This window comes from Nerophis ophidion, linkage group LG03, assembly GCF_033978795.1.
Source record: "Nerophis ophidion isolate RoL-2023_Sa linkage group LG03, RoL_Noph_v1.0, whole genome shotgun sequence".
Taxonomy (NCBI): domain Eukaryota; kingdom Metazoa; phylum Chordata; class Actinopteri; order Syngnathiformes; family Syngnathidae; genus Nerophis; species Nerophis ophidion.
Genome location: NC_084613.1, coordinates 24,283,668 through 24,299,831, shown reverse-complemented (window position 1 = coordinate 24,299,831; position 16,164 = coordinate 24,283,668). Strand labels below are relative to the sequence as shown.

Genomic DNA, 16,164 nt, shown 5'->3' with positions numbered 1-16,164 from the left:
AAATAACTGAAATAGTTATTTTGTACTAAATTGCACCAAATAATTATAATAAAGTAAATGTTTTTTAAACAAGAAATACATATTTCTCTTCATGGAAATTGTGATGCAGATTTCTATCAATTTGGCTCTATTTGTTTTAACCCATAATAGGAGTCTAACAATAGTACAGTTAATAGTAAAATATTTTTATGTAAGATGTATGTCTTATTAATGCAAATATTCTACGCTTCTATTCCAGTCTCTTACGTTTATTTATTTTGTGATATTATGATATTGCTAATAATTAATGTGACACAGCTTTTCGTCAAAAAGTTTTAATCCAATTAGCAGAAGTTTGAAAATAACCCTTTAAACTCATTTTCATTTGAAAGAATGTATCATTGTGCACGTAAACAAATTTTTTTTTAAACGATTGCTATGTTTCCCAGTATTGTATTCCAGACCCTGCATGCATCATGTGTATGACGACCAACAATATATATTTTTTTTATTTGAAAAAATAAAAAGATATCACCCATCTGACCTTTCACTTCGGCCGTTGAACAGTGTGGGGACCTTCGCCATTGTCTGTTGGTTTGTTCTTTGACCTTTGAATGAGATATGAAAGATGAGCAGAGATGAGACATTTCTTCAACGTTTTCAAAAACCAAGTCAGTTTAGCTCGTTAGCACGCACCATCTTTTTTTTGATGGCTGGCGAGCACACAGGCAGGCGGCGCAGAAGTAATCTGACAAATCTGCTCAAGAAATAAAGCGAGTTATGTGGTTAAGTTGTGCGGATCCTAGGAACAATGACACCCCTGTGCTCCGGCTGAAGGGGTCAAAGGTCAGACCAACACCCCACAAAACAGAGTATATGATTAATAAAACTTCCATTCGACAGTGAGACAAACTGTATAGAACAGGCCTGGGCAATTATTTTGACTCCGGGGCCAAATTTAGAGAAAAAAATTGTGTCTGGGGGCCGGTATATCTGATTTTTAGGAACACTAATGCTAAAAACATCATGACAGATGGCGCGAAAAAACGGATTGGAATTTTACATTGTTTTTACTGAATGAGAATGTGCATGAAAATAAAGAACGTGAAATTTACAATCTAACTATGAATGATAAAACACTGAATATTGACAACATATGAATGCCACACCCCTTCTCGATGGACATATTTTACAATCAAGCGAAACGCAACTAAAATGCAACAAACACAGCAATATATGAACGGGAAGGATAAATTAAAAAAAACACCTACGATCTGATACATCACTAAGCTTTAGAACTTTGTTGTAAAAATCTCCTTCGTCTGTCCCCAGCACCCGCATTTCAGGCTGGCCACTCTGGAAACGCTCCCCACCCACACTACTTGGTGCCTCGTAGCTTAGATTACCATAGTAACTAGTATATCATACAAAATCACAGATTCCAACCGTTGAAATACTTTGTACAGTATAGTTCAAGACGTACAGTAATTTAAACATCATAATGGCGGCTACAGTTTCCATCTTAAAGATCTAAAAAAAAATATTTGGGAAGGTCTGGTTGAAAAGCTTAACGTGCGGCCCCAGGGCCTTAATTTGCCCAAGTCTGGTATATACTGTACATGTATATACAACACAGGTACTATACACTTTTATACTACATATACTTAAAAATGTGAAAGGAGTATATAGTAAAAATGTTAGATTAAAAATTATTACACTTAAGTTAAACACGGTCATCCCTCGTTTATTACAAGACAACACCTATTTAATAATACCACCTTAACATTTGACAACCAATTACACAAGGCGACTCGGTAAAGAATCTGGGTATTATCTTCAACCCAACTCTCTCATTTGAGTCACACATTGAGTGTTACTAAAACCGCCTTCTTTTATCTCCATAATATCGCTAAAATGTGTTCGATTTTGTCCACCGGCACCGCTGAGATCAATATTCATGCGTTCGTTACATCTTGTCTCAATTTCTGTAAGGTATTATTTTTGGGCCTCCTTATACCTACAATTAAAAGATCACAGTTGGTACAAAATGCGGTTGCTAGACTTGACAAGAAGAAGTTTGATCATATTACGCCTATACTGGCTCACCTGCACTGGCTTCAGCTGGGGTCCAAGGTTTCTCATTGTATCCCATTGGGTTGAGGTTTTTCTTGCATTGATGTTGGATCTGAGCCGAGGATTTCGATGTGGCTTGTGCAGCCCTTTGAGACACTTGTGATTTCGGGCTATATAAATAAACTTTGATTGATTGATTATTGATAATTGGTTCCAGACATGACTGATAAAATGTAATTTCTGCAAAGTAAATCAAATATTGTTATGATGGAGCATTGACAAAAGTTTATGATCTTCTTAATACATTGTTTTTACATCTAGCTATGAAATTACACCACCACAGTCACCTGAACACTCGTTAAATCCAATATGGTAACGTTGACTGAGGCTGAGCCAATCAGTGGCTACGATACTGAAAAACACGCTGTGATTGGGTTGCTCTAATCTAGTGACCAATACTATTGTACTATTATTTATTTCTTTTAGCCTTTTTTTGCTGGAAAACACTTATTTGGACCAAACAATTTTTAGAATATGCTTTCAACAATCCCCGATGTGGTGAACCCGCAATATTTTGAGCACAATGTGACGAAGAACTGTTATGTATATATTATATTTTTTCAAGCATGTTTACTATTATAATAGAGGTACATTTGGAATATATTTGAAATTTGCATTAAAATATTTTAAAATTGAGTGAATAAAGTCAAGATCCTTTTTTTTATTATTACAACAAAAAAAGTTAATATTGCACATATTTTGAACTATTTAAGTTTTTTTAAAAAAAAAGAAGTCAGACAATTTAAGATATCAGTTAAACAAAAATATTTGAAAATATTAAAAAGTGACTTGATATTTATATCCATCCATCCATCCATTTTCTACCGCTTATTCCCTTTCGGGGTCGCGGGGGGCGCTGGCGCCTATCTCAGCTACACTCGGGCGGAAGGCGGGGTACACCCTGGACAAGTCGCCACCTCTTTTAGGCAAATAAGTCATATGTAGGCGAGAAGTCCTGTTTATTTCCCCAAATAGTCATTACACGAAATCAAAGATGCAAGATTACAATTTTGGTGGCATAAGGAGGGGGCGTTGGTATTTTTACTATTGTTTTTAAGAGGAGAAAATATATAAATGAAAAAGAAAAGTTGAAAAGGAAATAAACAAATCTGACAAAGAAAGTGAGCATTTGTATGTCTGCCAACATTTGTTGACATTGTATTGAAAATATATGTATTGAAGGCATTGAAGATGAGCAATCAAAAAGACTGCTAGCAGCTGTGTGGAAAAAACACTTCCTGTTTGTGTGCGGTCATCTGGTCCTGATGAGGTCAAAGGTAGAGAAGCACCGAACGAGCGCATAACCAAGTCTAGTAATAAGTTATAACGCGTTTGCCGTTTAGCATCAAAAGTCATTAGTCTGCATCTCCAACAAGCTCCGCCCCCTGGCAGTCAGAGGTCAGGTGTTGAGGCCAGTACTGGTCCTGCATGAATTCCTCCATGGAAGCGGCCATGTTGGGGCGATTGTAGTCTTCCCCCCTCTGTACGCTCTGCAGATGCCCCTCCCACTTGTCCTCCACCAGCTTGTAAAGGTCCAAGGAGGCCCGCGCGTCCTCCACCGAGCAGTGGCCTCTCTTCCCCACCTGGACACCATGACAGGAACCATTAGGTGGTCAGATTGATTTGAAAAATGTGCATCTTCAGCCTTCCTCAATCATTACATTCGCACTCGCAGAAGGATGTCCAATACATGCAGAAGCAACAGGTGGCGCTATAACCGCAAACTTCTTGTATACGCTTGGACTGATTGCGACTGCTGAAGCCAACAAAGCTGCGTTGTAATAGTCTTACTCTTTTAAGAAGTTTAAAAGTTGTGTCGCATTAAAATTGTCCTAAAGTTGACATTTTTTAAAGTAAATACATTTAGCACTAAAAAAAAAGTTTGTGTAATCCTCACTTGCTTAAAGTTAAAAAAAAAGAGTTAAATAAGTATGTGAATAGTCATATTGTTGATATCAAGTCGGGGAATAGAAATTTTAAAAAGTATTCATAAGATTTTTGAAACCAAACTGTAATCCTATAAGAGTTAAAAGCTTATGTCTATATGTCTTTAGACAAAATTATATCATGACAAAAAAGTTTAAAAAAAAAAAATAAAATTGGGTAAAAAATAAGTCTTAATATTGTAACAATTAAGTCTTATTTTAACCATAATTTTACAAAAATAAAATATATGACAAATACATTTGACAAAATATTCTAAAAATGTGTAAACAAGTCTTCTTTATAGATTAGTTTTCCTAATATTACAAGAAAAAAAGGAGAGTAATATTGTGACATATCTATTTAAGCCTTTTTTAAAAAAAAAGATTGTCGAATATTACAAGAAAACAAACGTGATATGAAGTCATGTGACAAACTAATATATGAATTATATATTTGAATTTTTCTTTAAAAAAATAAATTCAAATATTACAAATTTAATGACTGACAAAGTCATATATAGATTATAATATTTATTTCTAATATTAAAAGAAAAAAATAAGGGGATATAAAGTCATTTTGACAAATATATACATCCATCCATCCATCCATTTTTTTACCACTTGTCCCTTTCGGGGTAGCGGGGGGTGCTGGAGCCTATCTCAGCTGCATTCAGGCAGAAGGCGGCGTACACCCTGGACAAGTCGCCACCTCATCACAGGGCCAACACAGATAGACAGACAACATTCACACTCACACACTAGGGCTGAGTTATACTGTGTCAAACTAATGTATGTATATTTAAAAGTCTTTTTAAAAATATTTTTTTTAATATTACAAGAAAAAATATGAATGCAGCAAATAGTCATTTTGTGACAAACTACTATAATAAAATCAAAGTATTTTTTTAGGTAATATTAAAAAAAAATATCAATTTTACAATTTAGTCTCATTTCCATAATATTTTAAGTAAAAAAAACCAAGTAGATTTTAAAAAAGGGCATATAATAAGAAAAAAAGACCCTATGTTGGAAGAATATTAAAGAATAAAATAAAATATACACACAGACCAATAAGAAAGAAGTTTCAAAAGTTATGACCATGTGTTTTATATAATATTTCAGGCACAATTAATGTTAAGTTAAAATTCGACACTGGTGTGTGATTGTGACGTATGATGTAAAGTGCTTTGGGTATTGCATAAATACAGAAGATTGACCCATCCATCCATCCATCCATTTTCTACCGCTTATTCCCTTTCGGGGTCGCGGGGGGCGCTGGCGCCTATCTCAGCCACAATCGGGCGGAAGGCAGGGTACACCCTGGACAAGTCGCCACCTCAAGACCATTTAAGTAAATAGTTATACTGTTGATTAAACATGGGGGAAAATATAATTAAATTGGTGGGATAATATTTTCATAAGACTACTTTTATTATGTGCGCGTCCTCACCTGGATGCGTCTGTTGAGAAGCTTACTGGCCATGACCTTCAGGGAGGAGCCGTGTGGGCGAGGAAAGCCAACTAAACAGGCGAGGTAACGCGTGGCCACCGTGTCCCTGACCATGTGAGCTGGATGGACGATGCCCAACACGTCAAAGTCGTTGGAGACCGCGTGTCCCACCACCACCTTGTCCTCAAGAATGCTCAGGATCTGGACAATAGAAAAAGTCAGGGAAGGTTTGCTGATGTTTTGCACTGACAAGATGGCGGTCGGCCTCAACTCACCTCCTCTCTGGCCTGAGCAAAGGGCATGGCGTCTTTTAAATGGTGTCGCTGGATGCCGCTCCAGCGTGTCCTGAAGTTGGTGACGGGGCGACAAGGCTTCACGTACTTGTCGAAAAGGACGTCGCCGTGGTAATTTAGGATGCTGCAGCGGGCAAGCTCGTTGCAGCGCCCGCGGGGTCCAGTGCCGACCATTTCGCAGTCCAACGCGACCACAGCAGTCGGACTCGGCGAGCTCCTGGCGCTGGACTCGGAGAAGCCGCTGTCCATCTCCCACGAGTCCCTCGGCACAGAGACTTCCTGTGGACTCTCAGTTACATGCGCGGCAGGGCTTGTATTTTGACACTTCTGATGGTTGGACACTTCGGCGTCCCGTGGCTCAGAACGGCTGTCCGTTCGTTTCCTCTTCAAGTTGTCATTAATCGGCTTCCGCTGAGGTTTCTTGCACACCCTCGTGCTCGCCATGGCACGAAACATCATGGCCTTTTTGCACAAATATCTGTGGTTGCTTAAAAGACCACATGAAGACACCTTAGTCCTTTTCCACACACCCGCCATTGTCCGCTGATAAAAACATCCTCCGTGTCAATACTGTAGGGAGAAAACACACATAAGTTAGTGTCAAAATTAAAAAGTATGTTTTTATAGCATGCAAAGACAATACTGACAGCGTCTTTTAACAATATGCCCGCTCTTTGTAACAGTTTAGGGCGGTGGTTCTCAACCTTTTTTCAGTGATGTACCCCCTGTGAACATTTTTTTTAATTCACGTACCCCCTAATCAGAGCACAGCATTTTTGGTTGAATAAAAGAGATAAAGAAGTAAAATATAGCACTATGTCTTCAGTTTCTGATTCATTAAATTGTATAACAGTGCAAAATATTGCTCATTTGTAGTGGTCTTTCTTGAACTATTTGGAAAAAAAGATATAAAAATTAATAAAAACTTGTTGAAAAATAAACAAGTGATTCACTTATGAATACATATTTCTACACATAGAAGTAATCATCAACTTAAAGTGCCCTCTTTGGGGATTGTAATAGAGACCCATCTGGATTCATGAACTTAATTCTAAACATTTCTTCACAAAAAAAGAAATCTTTAACATCAATATTTATGGAACATGTCCACAAAAAATCCAGCTGTCAACACTGAATATTGCATTTTTACATTTCTTTTCACAGTTTATGAACTTACATTCATAATTGGTTGGATAATTATTCAATAAACATTTTACAAAGGATTTTTGAATTGTTGCTATTTTTAAAATATTTTAAAAATCTCACGTACCCCTTGGCATACCTTCAAGTACCCCCAGGGGTACGCGTACCCCCATTTGAGAACCACTGTTTTAGGGCATTTATTGGGACACATGAGAGGTACTCTTCTCTTTTAAACACGCAAATGCAGGAAAACACATTTACCCATTTAAAATAGTGTACAATTATTTACACATGCCATGTTGTATTTACCTAAACAGAGTACAATGTTAAAGGAGTCGTTATATAATAATTGACGTAGACACAAAATGAGTCTTTCAAGCTATGGCCGAAGAACATGACGTACAGCACGTCAAAAACCCAAACTATAACCTCGACTACACACGCAGACAAATTCGTAACTTTATAAGTTCCAAAACGACGAAACATACAGGAATAAAAAGAAAGAAGATCGAAGATAAGTTACCTTTCTCACGTTCACCGGGTGCACGTGGAAAGAGAGACGACCAGGCTGCGACTGGTTTCAGTAAGGCTCAACCTGATTGGCTCGTTGGCTTCTTTGTCGTTTTCTAACAGGAAGTGTTTAACAGCAAAAGATTACAATTTCACCTACTGGCTCGGAGTGGAGCTACAGCAACTGGACCGTTACTGTAGTGTACAATTAAAGGCCTACTGAAATGAGATTTTCTTATTTAAACGGGGATAGCAGGTCCATTCTATGTGTCATACTTGATAATTTCGCGATATTACCATATTTTTGCTGAAAGAATTTAGTAGAGAACATCCACGATAAATTTCGCAACTGGAGAAAAGCCCTGCCTCTATCGGAAGTCGCAGACGCTGACGTCACATGTTGATGGCTCCTCACATCTTCACATTGTTTTTATAGGGCGGTTTTTATAGGGGCGGTATAGCTCGGTTGGTAGAGTGGCCGTGCCAGCAACTTGTGGGTTGCAGGTTCGATTCCCGCTTCCGCCATCCTAGTCACTGCCGTTGTGTCCTTGGGCAAGACACTTTACCCACCTGCTCCCAGTGCCACCCACACTGGTTTAAATGTAACTTAGATATTGGGTTTCACTATGTAAAGCGCTTTGAGTCACTAGGGAAAAGCGCTATATAAAAATAATTCACTTCACTTCACTTCACTTAATGGGAGCCTCCAACAAAAAGTGCTATTCAGACCGAGAAAATGACAATTTTCCCATTAATTTCAGCGAGGATGAAAGATTTGTGTTTGAGAATATTGATAGCGACAGACTTAAAAAAAAAAAAAAAAAAAAAAACGCGATTGCATTGGGACGGATTCTGATGTTTTTAGACACATTTACTAGGATAATTCTGGGAAATCCCTTATCTTTCTATTGTGTTGCTAGTGTTTTAGTGAGTTTAACAGTACCTGATAGTCGGAGGTGTTCGTCCACGGGTGTCTTGACGCCAGTGTCTCAGGGAAGTCGACGGCAGCTTTATGGGCGGCACAAGCTCAGCTGATATCTGGTAAGAAGCGACTTTTTACCACAATATTCTCACCGAAACCTGCTGGTTGACATTCGGTTGGGATCCATGTTCGCTTGACCGCTGTGATCCATAGTAAAGTTTCACCTCCGGGAATTTTAAACAAGGAATCACCGTGTGTTTGTGTGGCTAAAGGGTAAAGCTTCCCAAATCCATCTTTCTACTTTGACTTCTCCAATATTAATTGAACAAATTGCAAAGGATTCAGCAACACTGATGTCCAAAATACTGTGTAATCATCCGGTTAAAGCAGACGACTTTTAGCTGTGTGTGTGTGCAGTGCTCATATTCCCTAACAGCCCGTGACGTCAAGCGTACACGTCATCATTACGCAACGTTTTCAAGAAAAAACTCCCGGGAAATTTAAAATTGCAATTTAGTAAACTAAAAAGGCCGCATTGGCATGTGTTGCAATGTTAATATTTCATTATTGATATATAAACTATCAGACTGCGTGGTGGGTAGTAGTAAGTTTCAGTAAGCCTTTAAGGACAAATACATTGATAAAAAACACCTCCCAGCTACAATATTAGCAATTTATTTATCTAGTGAGGTAGTTTTGGATATGTTATTCATCATTATTCATTCATTAGCCTACATACCACTGTCTCATCAACACATTCAGGGGTGCCAGTAGCACATTCCAAAAATATTGTTATAGAATAAAATAAAAGTGAAATAAAGGAGCATAAGGAGATGAAATGTTGACACTAAAAATTAGAGATACGTAATTTATGAAGCCACGACCGATACATAACTTTCAGTTTCTCGAGAATGACACCGATAACCGATTAATTATTATATATATATTTTATTTTTTACATTTGATTTGTGCACACCTTTATTTGCAAGTCTTTTTTGGGCATATTTTTTGGCTGCAGCCTTCTTTGTAGGCTTTCAAAGCACCGTCGTAGGAATGCTCGCATTTTAACGGCGTGGCGCAGTGGAAGAGTGGCCGTGCGCAACCTGAGGGTCCCTGGTTCAATCCCCACCTAATACCAACCTCGTCACGTCCGTTGTGTCCTTGAGCAAGACACTTCACCCTTGCTCCTGATGGGTGCTGGTTAGCGCCTTGCATGGCAGCTCCCTCCATCAGTGTGTGAATGGGTAAATGTGGAAGTAGTGTCAAAGCGCTTCGAGTACCTTGAAGGTAGAAAAGCGCTATACAAGTACAACCCATCTATCATTTATATTATTCATCATTTAACTTACCATGAATTGATTTATGCGGACCTCGACTTAAACAAGTTGAAAAACTTATTCGGGTGTTACAATGTAGTGGTCAATTGTATGGAATACGTACTTTACTGTGCAATCTACTAATAAAAGTTTCAATCAATCAATCAATCAATCAATCAATCAATCAATCAATCAATCAATGTTTACTTATATAGCCCTAAATCACTAGTGTCTCAAAGGGCTGCACAAACCACTACGACATCCTCGGTAGGCCCACATAAGGGCAAGGAAAACTCACACCCAGTGGGATATCGGTGACAATAATGACTCAGTGGGACGTCGGTGACAATGACGACTATGAGAACCTTGGAGAGGAGGAAAGCAATGGATGTCGAGCGGGTCTAACATGATACTGTGAAAGTTCAATCCATAATGGATCCAACACAGTCGCGAGAGTCCAGTCCAAAGCGGATCCAACACAGCAGTGACAGTCCCGTTCACAGCGGAGCCAGCAAGATCAAGTTTGATGTGTTGAAGCACAATGTTGGTTTTCTTCTCGCAGAATGTTTGCATCGGCGTACATCCGAGAGGAGGATGTACGCCGGCAGTTCTTGAAGTTGAACACGCGGAAGGCCTTCGGGCCTGATGGTGTCTCCCCCCTCCACCTTGAGACACTGTGCGGATCAGCTGGCTCCTGTCTTCACTGACATTTTTAAAACCTCTCTGGAGCTATACCGCGTGCCATCCTGTTTCAAGACCTCCACCATCGTCCCTGTCCCCAAGAAAGCTCCGATCACAGGACTTAATGACTACAGGCCGTGGCGCTGACATCTGGGGTCATGAAGTCCTTTGAGCGCTTGGTCCTGCCCCACCTCAAGGACATCACCGCCCCCCTCTTGGACCCACTGCAGTTCGCCTAGAGAGCGAACAGGTCTGTGGATGATGCAGTGAACCTGGCCCTTCACTTCATCCTGGAGCATCTGGACTCCCCAGGAACCTACGCAAAGATCCTGTTTGTGGACTTCAGCTCTGCCTTCAACACCATCCTCCCTGGACTGCTACGAGACAAGCTCTACCAGCTCAGCGTGCCTGACTCCCTCTGCAGCTGGATCGATGACTTTGTGACGGACAGAGGACAGCACGTGTGGCTGGGGAAGATTGTCTCGGACAGTCGAACCACAAACCCTGGTACTCCTCAGGGCTGTGTACTTTCCCCCTGGCTCTTCTCCCTGTACACAAACTGCTCAGCTCCAGTCACCAGTCGGTAAAGCTGCTCAAGTTTGCGGACGACACTACTCTCATCGGGCTCATCTCGGATGGCGATGAGTCTGCCTACAGGATAGAGGTGGACCGGCTAGCGTCCCGGTGCAGCCTCAACAACCTGGAGCTGAACACCCAGAAAACAGTGGGGATGATCATGGACTTCAGGAAAGTCACAGCCCCACCATCCACCCTCACCCTGATTGACTCTCCCACCCCCGTCTCCATTGTAGACTCTATCCGTTTCCTGGGCACCACCGTCACCCAGGACCTCAAGTGGGAGCCAACCATCAGCGCCCTCGTCAAGACGGCCCAGCAGAGGATGTACTTCCTGCGGCAGCTGAAAAAACTGAAAGTGCCGACTGAGATGCTGGTGCAGTTCTACTCATCAATCATCAAGTTCATCCTCACTTCCTCCATCACCGTGTGGTTCCCCGGCGCCACAGTCCGGGACAAACATCGACTGCAGCGCATCGTACGTGCTGCTGAGAAGGTTATTGGCTGCAAGCTCCCACCTGTTCTCCTCCAAGACCAGGAGGCGTGTGGGTCTGATCACAGCTGACTCTTCTCACCATGGACACAAAATATTCTCCCCTCAGGCAGGAGATTACGGTCCATCCAGACCCACACCTCCCGCCAACTGAACAGTTTTTTCCCCTCGGCCATCAGACACGTGAACAATAACAAGATCTGATAGCTCAGTTACAGCTTATGTTATTCTATTCTGTGTTATATGTCTTTTATGTTGCACGATTGCACCAGGTAAAATTCCTAGTTTGTGAACTCGTTCTCAAACAATGGCAATAAAAACTTTTCTGATTCTGATTTGGCGCTAATACCACACGGAATCTCTTCCTCCCAAACAATAAAGTAGTCTCAAATGTTATTTTACAATGAGCTCAGGAGAAGTTTATGGTTGATTTACTTACCCTACCTAAAAAAAAGTAATCTTGCCTTTTTAGATTAAATAAAATTTTTAAAAAAGTTTTTATTTTTATCTATTTTTTTTATTAATCAGTACAAACAAATAATACAGACTAATACCATAATAAAACAATTCCAATTCCAAAACCAAACCTGGTCCAGCCACATTCAGAAAAGCAATCAACGGAGCAATTGAGAGGAGACACAAACATGACACAAAATAATCCAATAGTAGTCAAACAAAAATGAATAATATCAACAACAGTATCAATATTGATAAAAATTCCAACATAGCAGTGATTAGAAATCCCTGTTTTTTTATATTTGTCCAATATTTATAATGCATCCCTACTAATAACACAAAGCCATACACACATACAGTCAAGTCCAAAATTCTTCTTACCCCAGGCAAATTTTGACATAAAGTCAATTTTATTCAACCAGCAAGTTTTTTTCTTGATTGGAAATGACACACGTGTCTTCCAGAAAACAAAACAATGTACAAAATATATCATTGTGGTAAAAAAAAAAAAAGTTTGTCAGCTTTTATTTACATTTGAACAAAAAGTGTCATGTCCAAAATGATTCATACCCTTCTCATTAATCAATAGAAAATACAAACCCCGTTTCCATATGAGTTGGGAAATTGTGTTAGATGTAAATATAAACGGAATACAATGATTTGCAAATCATTTTCAACCCATATTCAGTTGAATATGCTACAAAGAGAACATATTTGATGTTCAAACTGATAACCTTTTTTTTTTTTGCAAATAATCATTAACTTTAGAATTTGATGCCAGCAACACGTGACAAATGTGGCAATAAATACTGATAAAGTTGAGAAATTCACATCAAACACTTATTTGGAACATCCCACAGGTGTGCAGGTTAATTGGGAACCGGTGGGTGCCATGATTGGGTATGAAAGCAGCTTCCATGAAATGCTAAGTAATTCACAAACAAGGATGGGGCGAGGGTCACCAATTTGTAAGCAAATTGTCGAACAGTTTTAGAACAACATTTCTCAATGAGCTTTTGCAAGGAATTTAGGGATTTTACTATCTACGGTCCGTAAAATCATCAAAAGGTTCAGAGAATCTGGAGAAATCACTGTACGTAAGCGATGATATAACGTACCGTTGATCCCTCAGGCGGTACTGCATCAAAAACCGACATCAGTGTGTAAAGGATATCACAACATGGGCTCAGGAACACTTCATAAAACCACTGTCAGTAACTACAGTTGGTTGCTACATCTATAAGTGCAAGTTAAAACTCTACTATGCAAAGCGAAAACCATTTATCAATAACACCGAGGAATGCCGCCGGCTTTGCTAAGCCCAAGCTCATCTAAGATGGACTGATGCAAAGTGGCAAAGTGTTTTGTAGTCTGACGAGTCCACATTTCAAATTATATTTGGAAACTGTGGACGTGGTGTCCTCCGGAACAAAGAGGAAAATAACCATCCGGATTGTTATAGGCGCAAAGTTCAAAAGCCAGTATCTGTGATGGTATCGGGGTGTATTAGTGCCCAAGGCATGGGTAACTTACACATCTGTGAAGGCAACATTAATGCTGAATGGTCCATACAGGTTTTGGAGCAACATATATTGTCATCCAAGCAACGTTATCATGGACGCCCCTGCTTATTTCAGCAAAACAATGCCAAGCCACGTGTTACAACAGCGTGGCTTCGTAGTAAAAGAGTGCAGGTACTTTCCTGGCCCGCCTGCAGTCCAGACATGTCTCCCATTGAAAATGTGTGGCGCATTATGAAGCATAAAATACGACGACAAGACCCCGGACTGTTGAACAACTTAAGCTGTACATCAAGCAAGAATGGTAAAGAATTCCACTTTCAAAGCTTCAACAATTAGTTTCCTCTGTTCCCAAACGTTTATTGAGTGTTGTTAAAAGAAAATGTGATGTAACACAGTGGTGAACATGCCCTTTCCCAACTACTTTTGCACGTGTTACAGCCATGAAATTCTAAGTTAATTATTATTTAGAAAAAAAAATAAAGTTTATGAGTTTGAACATCAAATATCTTGTCTTTTTTAGTGCATCCAATTGAATATGGGTTGAAAAGGATTTGCAAATCATTATATTCCGTTTATATTTACATCTAACACAATTCCCCAACTCATATGGAAACTGGGTTTGTAGTTCCATCACTGCTCTGGAAATGGACCTATTAGATCGAAAACCGTATTGGTGTTCACTAAGCAAGTGATGCTTATCAATAAAACTGTCTAATCTTGACACAAATAATTTTTCAAGGACTTTTGAAAATTGTGAGAGTAAAGAAATAGGCCTGTAGTTGGTGAACTGATGCTTATCTCCACTTTTGAAGATGGGAATGACTTTTGCCGTTTTCATTTTCTTTGGGAAAACACCTTTTGTAAAAGAAATATTGCAAATATAAGTGAAGGGAACAGCTATAAAATCAACAATTTCTTTGATCAGAGAAAAGTCCAAGTCACAGCAGTCTGTTGACTTCTTGTTTTTTTGAGAATTTACAATTGTTGTGATTTCACTTTCATGAACGGGGGAAATAAAAAACGATTCTAAATTGTTTTGAATGGTTTGTTCATTAAATTTTGCACTGTTTTCAGGTTGTAAAATTTTATTTGCGAAATTAGGTCCAACTTTTAAGAAAAAGGTGTTAAAAGCATCCGTTATTTCTTTAGGGTCATTTATGGTTTGATTATTTTCTATAAAATAGCTAGGATGTTCCTTATGTGTCATGTTTTAGTTTTTTAATGATACCATTTAAAACTTTCCACGTATCCTGAATTCTATTTTTATGTTGTTCTAATAGGTTACAGTAATATGTTCGTTTGCTGTGCTTTATTTGTGTTAACTTATTTTTGTACGTTTTATATTTGTGTTCAGTTTCTTTGGTTCTGTACTTTAAATGTCTTCTGTAAAGATAATTTTTCTTTTTGCAAGACTTCAGTATTCCTCTTGTGATCCACGGTTTGTCCTTAACGGTGCTGTCTTTAATGACATGTTTTTTTAATTGGACAGTGCTTTTCAATTGGATTTAGGTCTGGAGACTTAATAGGCCACTCCAGAACCTTGATATGGTTCTTACGAAGCCACTTCTTGGTTATCCTGGCTGTGTGCTTTAGGTCATTGTCATGTGGGAAGATCCAGCCACGACTCATCTTCACTGATCTCACTGAGAGAAGGAGGTTTTGGGCCAAAATCTCAAAATACATGGCTGCAGTCGTCCTCTCCTTAATACTGTCCCATGAACAGAAAAACACCCCCATAGCATGATGCTACCACCCCCATGCATCACAGTAGGGATGGTGTTCTTGGGATGGTACGCACCCTTCTTCTTCCTCCAAACACACACAGTGGAATTATTACCAAAAAAGTACATTTTGGTCTCATCTGTCCACAAAACTTTCTCCCATGACTCCTCTGGATCCTCCAAATGGTCATTGGCAAACTTAAGACGGGCCTTAACATGTGCTGGTTTAAGCAGGTGAACCTTGCGTGCCATGCATGATTTCAAGCCATGACGTCTTAGTGTATTACCAACAGTGACCATGGAAACAGTGGTCCCAGCTCTTTTCAGGTCATTGACCAAGTCCTGCCATGTAGTCCTGGGCTGATTCCTCACCTTTCTTAGCATCATTGAGACCCCACCAGGTGATATCTTGCATGGGGCTCCACTCCGATTGAGATTGACCGTCATGTTCAGCTTCTTCCATTTTCTAATGATTGCTCCAACAGTGAACCTTTTTTCACCAAGCTGCTTGGCAATTTCTCCAGAGCCCTTTCCATCTTTGTGGAGTTGTACAATTTTGTCTCTGGTGTCTTTGGACAGTTCTTTGCTCTTAGCCATGCTGAATGTTTGGGGTCTTACTGATTGTATGGGGTGGACAGGTGTATTTATGCAGCTAACGTCCTCACACAGGTGCATCTGATTCAGGATAATACAGTGGAGTGGAGGAGGACTTTTAAAGGCGGACTAACAAGTCTTTGAGGGTCAGAATTCTAGCTGATAGACAGGAGTTCAAATACTTATTTTCAGCTGTATCACACACATAAACTGTTAAAAAATCATGGATTTTGATTTCTGGATTTTTCTTTTTAGGTTATCTCTCATTACAGTGGACATGCACCTACCGTGAAAATTTCAGACCCCTCTATGATTTCTAAGTGGGAGAACTTGCAAAATAGCAGGGTGTTCAAATACTTATTTTCTTGACTGTATATACTGTATATATGTACGTTTGTATTGACTCTATATATTAAATATAAAAATGGCCCCTACCTATTTTAATATTT

General features: G+C 39.4%; 1 protein-coding gene across 2 annotated transcripts; it reads right to left on the bottom strand.

The window, feature by feature from the left end:
- Positions 1-3,054: 3,054 nt before the first annotated feature.
- Positions 3,055-7,611, bottom strand: LOC133549335 (apoptosis-enhancing nuclease-like). Of its 2 annotated transcripts, none has more exons than XM_061894636.1 (4): positions 7,447-7,611; positions 5,763-6,350; positions 5,488-5,688; positions 3,055-3,695 (listed from the first exon to the last, which is right to left on the bottom strand). In XM_061894636.1, exons 2-4 carry the CDS (start codon positions 6,315-6,317, stop codon positions 3,468-3,470), a joined length of 984 nt encoding a protein of 327 aa, XP_061750620.1. In that variant the 5' UTR covers positions 6,318-6,350; positions 7,447-7,611; the 3' UTR covers positions 3,055-3,467. The 2 variants fall into 2 exon arrangements, with proteins under 2 accessions (XP_061750620.1, XP_061750621.1); XM_061894637.1 differs by lacking the exon at positions 7,447-7,611 and adding an exon at positions 7,233-7,357.
- Positions 7,612-16,164: the final 8,553 nt, after the last annotated feature.